Source organism: Puma concolor, chromosome D3 (genome assembly GCF_028749965.1).
Source record: "Puma concolor isolate L17-30 chromosome D3, mPumCon1.1.hap2, whole genome shotgun sequence".
Classification (NCBI taxonomy): Eukaryota; Metazoa; Chordata; class Mammalia; order Carnivora; family Felidae; genus Puma; species Puma concolor.
In genome coordinates, this window is record NC_141678.1 from 5,272,130 (window position 1) to 5,280,580 (window position 8,451).

Consider the following 8,451-nt stretch of genomic DNA (forward strand, 5'->3'; position numbering starts at 1 on the left):
CACAAAGAGAAAGCAGGCGAGATGGTGGGCGTGTTAATTTCCACAATGTATCCCTACAGCAAATCATCACGCTGGATGCTTTAAATATATACAGTTTCATTGTTAATTATTTCTCAATAAAGTTTGAAAAAAAAGAGGGACAGTCGGGTTAAGCGTCCGACTTCGGCTCAGGTCATGGTCTCACGGCTTGTGAGTTTGAGCCCCGCGTCGGGCTCTGTGCTGACGGCTCGGAGCCTGGAGCCTGCTTCGGATTCTGCGTCTCCCTCTCTCTCTGCCCCTCCCCTGCTTGCACTCTGTCTCCCTCAAAAATAAACACTAAAAAAAATTTTTTTTTAAGAAATTAATGCCAAAGGGAAAGCACAATCCCCAGTAACGTACTCTTTCAACAAATACTTATGAAGCACCTACTTTATGAAAGCCGCTGACAAAAAGGGAATAAGACAGATGGGGCACCTGCCGAATGTCCCAGGCTCTGACCAGACACACGGAAAACCAGGAGATGGCGATGGCATGCGCCTGCCCCTCCCACAATTTCCCCGACCCGGGTCCCTCACCTCCTTCCTCGAAGGGCTCGAACCTCGACTTTCCTCCCCAAGTGCCGACAGATGAATCTTTCAGGATGGTTCACCCCACCATCAAACCCAATAAATTAAACTTTGAGTAACAGGAGACCCCCTTTCCCCAGATAGTCACTGACTGACAACATAAGGAGTCGTAAAGGTCCCTAAACTCCAGGCTTAAGAGACGATGAACCTCCTGGCGGTTTCAAACACGACAGCGTAAATGGATTTAACAGCACCACTGAACTGGGCACTAAAATGGCGAAGGTGGTCAATTTTGTGGCGTGTATCTTACCACGATTAAAAATTTTTTAAGAAAATAAAAACGAAACGATGTCCTGCCACGTAGGGTCGCCCGCGTTCCCAGGACGGGGCCTGGGGTCCACGCATCACGGAGTCTAGAAGGCATGCTCTCCGTGGAATCTGTGACCTCAACCCAACTTTCTGCCAACTCTCTAGAACAATGATTTTCTCCCCATTGGTGTGAGGCTTGGAAAGAAGATAGGACTCGGTGTCCCCAAAAACCAACGCTTCATCTTGGACCCACAACCGTAAGAAGACAGTGTGTGTGCAAAGTCTCGACTCACCTCATCATACATGCGGGAGAAGATGATCCCACTGAATTTCCAGAACTTGGCCCAGAAGTCTGAATAGGATTCAACCGACCAGCGGTACAAGTCATCATAATTTTCTAGAAAGAAAAGAAAAAGGCACATAGTTCAAGTAACGCTTCGAAAGCCTTAGCAGTTCAGTGAGGAGATGGCCACACCTAAGGAGTCACAGGTTTGTCAGAGGCATCTGATGGGAAACGGTCTGGGGGTGGTGGCGCATCCTAACTTTTACCAGAGCAAACCTACCGCCGCTGGCCCCTAACACGAACAAAAGCATGAGGCAGGGACTTCATGCCCTGACTAGCAGCGCCTAAGAACATGGGCTCCGGAGCCAGAAGGCCTGACTTCAAATCCCGCCTTGGCCACGTACTAGCCGTGCGACCCTGTGGAAGCTACTTGAGCACGCCGTATCTCAGTCTCCCCATCTGTCAAGTGGAGATGGTTCACAGCACCCCCTCTTCGTGGGGCTGTTGGGAGACCTCAAACGAACACAGGCACGAGATGCTAGAACGGGGCCTTGGACGTAGCCGGAGCTACGTTAAGCCTGCTAATTTTTTAATGTTTATTTATTTTTTGAGACAGAGAGAGACAGAGCATGAATGGGGGAGGGGCAGAGAGAGAGGGAGACACAGAATCGGAAGCAGGCTCCAGGCTCTGTGAGCCATCAGCCCAGAGCCTGACGCAGGGCTCGAACTCACGGACCGTGAGATCGTGACCTGAGCTGAAGTCGGACGCTCAACCGACTGAGCCCCCCAGGCACCCCTAAGCCTGCTGTTATACCACACGAAATGAGGAAAGCCCCATCTGACAGATTTGAGGTCCCAGAAATGCAACCAGAAGCTCGGTGATGACCTCACATGCGGGTAACAGTGTTGGGGGTGGGGGGAGGTGACTCGGAGTTTGGAACAGGCAAAGCATGTGCGTCTTAACAGAGACTCCGTACATGAGTAGATACATCCCCCTCTCTCTTTTCTACGAAACGGAAGCAGGTTCTTCACACCAGGTTCTGATCCTGAGACCCTGGGCAAGTCCCTTGCCTCACTGGGCGTTTTCAATCTCCACGTATTCCCAGCAAGCTACACGTTCCCATGCTGGTGCTCCTGGGACAGACCGGCAGAAAGGTGCCCAGCAGGTGTCAGGAAGAGGAAAACGGGGCATAAGGCAATGGGCGGGCTGAATTCTCTCAGTGCCATCAAGGCCTAACGGTCTTCACTGCTCCCAGTCCTGGGGGGCACGAAGGGGGTACACGATGATCCCTGCCCGTCGGCAATGCCCCTTCCCACTGAGGCGTCCAGAACTGTCCTCGGGCACGCGGGACTCTGGAGCGGGAGGAAGAGACGTGTCCGAGAGCAGGGCAGGCTGCGGGAGGCGGGGGCGGCCCTGGCAGCAAGGGCAGGCTGCGGACGCCCGGGGGAGGCCTAGAGCCCAGGCGAAGACCAGGCAGTGAGCGGCACGGAGTCCCCTCTGCCGCGGAGCGGAGAAGGATCCCCCGGACGAGGAGGGGAGAGTCAGCACAGAGGCCACACAGCAAGCAGGGAACAGGGGCTTTAGAGCAGTTCGGGTTCGTGGCAGTGAGGCTTCCCACCCCCCCCCCCGCCCCCTGCCTCCAAGCCCCGGGAGGCCTGCCCTCCAGTCCCGCCCCATCGACTCAAGCCGGGGGCCACAGACAAGGTCAACCAGGCATGTGGGGGGCAAAGCACCAGGGATGGAGTGTCTGGAACTCTGGGGCCGGCCCTGACTCTGGAGACCGTGCTTGGGGACCTGAGGTAGGCCACTGTGCCTCTCCGGACTCAGTGTCCTTATAGGTCACCTGGAAATTGACCGGAGAAGAGCACGGATCCTCCCGTGACAGTGGGGAGTTAACCCTGCGCTCCGGGCTGGGCTGGATGGCTGCGTTCGAGTCTCGGCCCTGCCACTTACTGCACAGGAACCCTGGGCAAGCTGTGCCACCTCTCTGAGCCTCGGCATTCTCACCTGCAAAATGGGGATAACAACAATGACCCCCGAGGACCAACAGAGCCTGGCTTCAAGACACAGGCTCCGGAGCTCGACCATCCGGGTCCAGGTCCCGCCGCTTTCCATGTGAGCTCAGACAAGTAAACAACCCTCTCGGGCCTCAGCGTCTCCTCCATAAGTCGTCCTCCGTGACTTGCCACGGTCACTGCGAAGACCGAACGAGTCAAAACACACAAAGCAGTGAGAGACCACAGCTCGGCAGAGGGAAAGGACCTGGTGCGCCAGCCATCGTCGTCCCTGCCCGTCACCTCGCAGGAGCAGGACACGCGCCAGGCTACCCGGCAGCGTGGGACGGGCTAGGACGTCGGGACAGGGCCATGCCAGCACAGGGACGCGTTCACGAGTAGGAGACGCCGGGCTCGCGGGCCAGGAGGAGGGCAGCGCGGGCCCAGGGCGGTTCTGGCAGAGGGAGCCCCCGCCTGCCCACAGCGGGGAAGCTGGGCTAGTCTGCGGGGCCCCCGGTTCCGTTTCCTCCCGGGCCTTTCTGTTCCATGTCACGCCAGCCCTCACCAGTGGCCGAGGCTCCCAGCTCCGAGAGCTCCCCCAAGCGGACACAAGAGACGGACGGAGGCCCGACCCCGGGGCCTGCACCGAAAGCGAGCCCGTCGGAAAGCGAGGCTCTGGCAGCATCCGGAGGGAGGAAGGTGCCACCCGCCTGCCGATGCGGGGGACGAGTGGTCTCGACGGCACCCTAACACGACGAGGGCCCCAGAGGACAGCAGGGGGACGTGTGCCTCTTGGGGGGAGCTCGTCCACGTGGACGACCCAGTCAAGTCCTGAGAGACGAGTCGTCAGCCGGGCCGGGCCCTGTGGCTTCTACCCACGCCCCGCTCACAGCCTGCACTCCCGAGGCCCAGGTCACCTACCACAGGCACGTCTGGTTCAGTCTGCACGACGTTCACAAAGAGCCCGAACTAGCTGCCAACGTACTAAAATCCCAGTTTTCAAACGACATGCGGGGTTTCCGCCTTCTCCTGAGAAACGAGAACGGCCAGCTGTGGCCAGCCAGGGGCTCCCGCCTCCGGCACTCACATCCCCATGCTGTCCCCGCCCCACGCGGGGCAGGGGCCTGGGTCACCAACAGGATATTATGCAAATGACCAAGGGTGATTTCTGAGACTGGGTCCTAACACCCACTGCAGCTCCTGCCTGGCTCTCCTGGGGCCCTAACCTAAGGCACCGTCACGCCACATAGCGACAAGCAGCTACAAACCCGGTGACAGCTGTCCCCCCCACCCCCACCCCCCGCCCTCACCCACACGTGAGAGGCAACGTCACCCGGCGGACGGTCATGATTCTGGAAACAGACAACAGGCCCGCCACTCACGGCTGCAGCATCCCGACCAAGACCTGTGTTTGCCCACCCGGGAAATGGGTACCAGCACCTGCCGGGCCAGGGCTCCACGGGTTAGGTCAGGGGATGCACGACCACTGAGAGCCGACTACCACCCTTCCCTGTGTAGGCATCGGCTCTGAAAGCCACCCCCTCCTCCCGTCCACCCAGGAGAACTCAGACCAGCCTGCACCTCCGAGTCTCCGCTCACGATCAGACAGCCCAGCACACAGGGAACCGCTCGGGAGCCGACAGCGGGCTGTCCCTACTCTGACGCTCCCTTGGCACGCCCGTCCTGCACGAGCTCTCTCCCCCAGCCGCCCGTGAGCGGTTTGAGAGCCAGGACCAAGCCTTCCATTTGCGGGCAAAGGCCATCCCAGCCGCCCGAAGGCTGCCGTGATTTGCGGCTTGCGGCACACAGAAAGGCACCCGGCACGGTCCACCGAAGGAGGGAGCATGCACTTGAAAGCGGGTGTCGCTCCCCTGGTTACGGAGGGCCGGTACCCGCGGCGTGTCTCCTGGGGTCTCTCACACGCACACATGCTGGGCTGCAGCCACAGGCTGTCCACAGGACGTCTACAACCGCCCCCCCCCCCCCGCCCCGAGGTCCACGCGGACGTGTGCGGAGTCCTCGGGTGAGGTCGGCTGGGAACAGTCACAGGAACCAACCGACCCACGACCCACGGCCCTGGGAGTCGGAAAGAATACGGGACCCCACCAAGGCCCCGCCCAACCTCACGCCAGCCCTGGGCCGGGCTCGTGGAGAGGCGGCCAGGCTGGAGAAGGCGGCCCTCCCGCCCATCCCTCCTCGGGGACCGAGCACAGCTGCAGCCACCCGTGAGGATGTGTCCCTCGCTCTCCCTGCACATGTGGGCACAGCACTCTGCTCAACACCGCGTGCCAGCCACACACAAAACACTGGGGGCGCAGAAGACACAAACTCAAGGCTATAGTCTTTAAAGCGATTAGAATGCTCACAAGTCAATGAAAAAGTGAGGCAGGGTGAAAGTCCAAATTACACGCGCCTGGAGAGCGGAGAAGGAGAAAATATTCGATGACAGTAATCAAAGAGGAGAAAACATCTGAGATGAGTCTTAAAGCCCAGAAGTCCAGGGCCAGGCCTCTGGAAGGGCGAGAAGAGCAGGCTGGCTTAGCCATCAGGAGCAGAAGAGGACAAAAAGACAGACGCCAAGCTCTAAACCACCCCCAGACCAAGAGAGGAACCCCACCAGGGCCAGCTCATTGCAACCACGTGGGGATACAGGCCCAGCAACACAGGCCTTTAGGTTTTCAAAAGAAGATGGAAATTTCGCTTTTCCTGTGTGTCTCCCAGTGTGTGAGCCGCCCAAGTGAAGTCCTAAGTCCACAGCGCCAATCTGGCCCCAGGCACCCCCCTCCCCTCCCCCCCCAGCCCTGAGCAGGCCAACTGGGAGCTGCCAGTGCCCGGTGGTGTTTACACAGCAACCCGCAGGCCAGGTGCAAGTGACCGCTGGGCCGGATCACCTCCTGTCACCCTCGCACCACCGCCCACTGACGCCGGCCCTCTCATCGTGCCCATCCTACAGACGGGGAAAGTCTGTAAAGAGGCTTGCGAAGATCAGGTGACTTTCTCCTAATCACGCAGCCGGTAAATGGTGGAGCCAGTTCAGAATCCAGGTCGTCAGGTTAGATGGGTCTCACCCACGTACAACCCGTGTGCGGCGGTTTCCTAGAGTGGCAGGGCTGGCTTGCCACGGGAGAGGTTGTTACTGCTGGCAGAGGAGACGCAGATGGGATCGAGGCGAGAACGAGAACGATGTCCCACGCCCAGCTCTTTGGAGCCTCGTCTGTTCGCCCCCAGCCCGACACACAGTCACTTACCAACTACGCCCTGCAAGGCCCCGGAGGAATAAGCCACATCTGCCTCCAAGGTGCTCCCTGTCTAGTGTGCAGGAGAGAGGGGCGCGACAGGGCTGGCCTGCCAAGAACAGGGGCTCAGTGGAAGCTATGACACCCATCGCGCTGTGGGGGATGCGAAGCTGCCAGGTGGCCCTGTGTGCAATTCCATGGTCAACAAGGGGCCGTTGTGAACTCGCAGCCAAGGAGTGAAAAGTCAGACCTGTGCTCCGGGAAAGCAAGCAGGGTGCACCGAAGGGAGGAGGGAGGAAAAGCAGGAAGCAGGAAACCCAGCCAACGTTCAGGGCAGAGGGAACAAGGGCCCCAGGAAAAGGGGGGCATGTAAGGAGGCAGCGACTCCCCTAGGCAGAGCAGGTCTCCGTGTCTGTGACAAGGACTGAGAACACGGATGTGATGCCACCAGCAAAAACACAGGAGCCTCAGAAGTCAGCTGAGCTGCAGGGAGGCCCAGGCCAGAGTGCTTCTGACCCAGGAAAAGGGCCTGGTGTGCCCAGCCCAATCCCAGCCAGGGGGTTTCTGAGAGCCGGGTGGTGCCTGGATGGCAGGCCTGGGACTGGGTTCTGCTGGGCCTGGGAATGCCAACAGGCAGAGGAGTCCCACCCTAACCCCAAAGGTTCCTACCTGACCATCTTTCTCCCAGGAGCCTGAATGCCAGCCACACTGGCCCTTTAGTAAGGGGGGATCGGGGGGGGGGGGGGGGGTTAGGACAAGACAGCAGGTGCTACTGGCTGGTGAGTGACCCACACACACCCAGGAGAAGAGCCACAAGTCACAAAGACCTACATCCTGCGTCTGGAAGGAAGCCCCCCCCCCCCCCCCCCCCCCCCCCCCCGCCAGGCCAGAGTGCAAGACCCCAGGGAGCGCCTGGCCTAACAAGGGATCTCTCAGTGCCCCCAGGTTCCAAGGCCGGGGGGCTGGGGGACCCTCCCAGGAACGCAGATGCCACAGTCAGGAGTCCCACCACCACCCCCCCCTGAAAGGGGGCCCCCACTTCCAGGGGCTCCTCCAAGCCCCCCAAGAAGGAGACTGGAAATCAGGACACCACTGCAACAGCTAGGGGGGGCCCTGCCAGCAACGCCCGGGAGAAGGGGGCGCCCCGGTCCCCAGGAGCGGGCCCCTCTCCGAGGGGGAGCCGGGTCTCTGGAGGGCCCTGGCCCCGGGGACGGGGTGGCCGGGGAGCCCCCGGGACGCGCGCCCGCACTCACCCAGCGCCAGGCCGCAGGCAGCGCCCACGGCCGCCCGGAAGCGGTCCATCTGCGTGTTCTTCTTGCCGTCAGGCTCCCACATCACCTGGCACTCCAGGATCTCCTCCCCGCCGGCTCGCGGCTGCTTGGACATGGCTGCGGCGGGGGCTGCGCGGGGACGAGCACGGGGACGCGGAGCGGCACTGGGACCGGGCCGGGGGTCTGCAGGCGCGGCGGCGGGGTCCGAGGGCAGCTGCCGGGCGGCGGCGAGGACGGCGAGCGCGGCGCGACTGAGCGCGGTGCGGCCGCCGCCTGCGGGATCCCCGGCCGGCCCCGCCCCCCGGAGGTCCCGCCCCTCGCAGGCCACGCCCCCCCCCGCGTGTAACCCTCCGCGGGCGCCGAGCCTCGCAAAGGAGTACTCGCCGCCACGCCCAGCGGCCTCCGGGACTGGAACCCGCTCGTGCTGTGGGTGGGGCTGCGCAGGCGCGTTGCCCCCGGGCTCCTAGTCCTCACCTGCGGCGGGAAGGGGTTAAAGCCGCGCGGGAGGGCAGAGGTCGTGGGCCGCTGGCTCGTTCTGTGTTCGTTCGGTCGCTATTGATTTGTTCCTCCTGCAGATATTGACCGAGCGCCTGCTGGGCACCAGGCACGGAGCGGGGCTTTGCGGTTACAGCAGCGAATGGAGCAAAGTTCCTGCCCTGTGTCAACAGAAGGCGGGGGGAATATATCATTACGTCATACATAACATACTGTATACGGTAGAACACGTAGTGTACCGATGAGTGTCATCTAGATGATAAGTATACGGTTATTCGTATAATACAAAGTATTAAGTACTATGGAAAGAAACAAAG

The 8,451-nt window shown here is 60.8% G+C and overlaps 1 protein-coding gene across 2 annotated transcripts in view; it reads right to left on the reverse strand.

The window, feature by feature from the left end:
* Positions 1 to 7,925, reverse strand: part of AACS (acetoacetyl-CoA synthetase) — a 53,413-nt gene extending 45,488 nt beyond the window's left edge. Inside the window, exons 1-2 of one of the 2 annotated variants that reach the window (XM_086681443.1) lie at positions 7,622 to 7,925; positions 1,148 to 1,251 (exon numbers count right to left, since the gene is read on the reverse strand). In XM_086681443.1, coding sequence (XP_086537569.1) covers positions 1,148 to 1,251; positions 7,622 to 7,754 — 237 coding nt within the window. In that variant the 5' untranslated portion in view covers positions 7,755 to 7,925. The remainder of the gene's footprint in view (positions 1 to 1,147; positions 1,252 to 7,621) is intronic. The other variant, XM_086681444.1, reaches the window with a different exon arrangement.
* Positions 7,926 to 8,451: the final 526 nt, after the last annotated feature.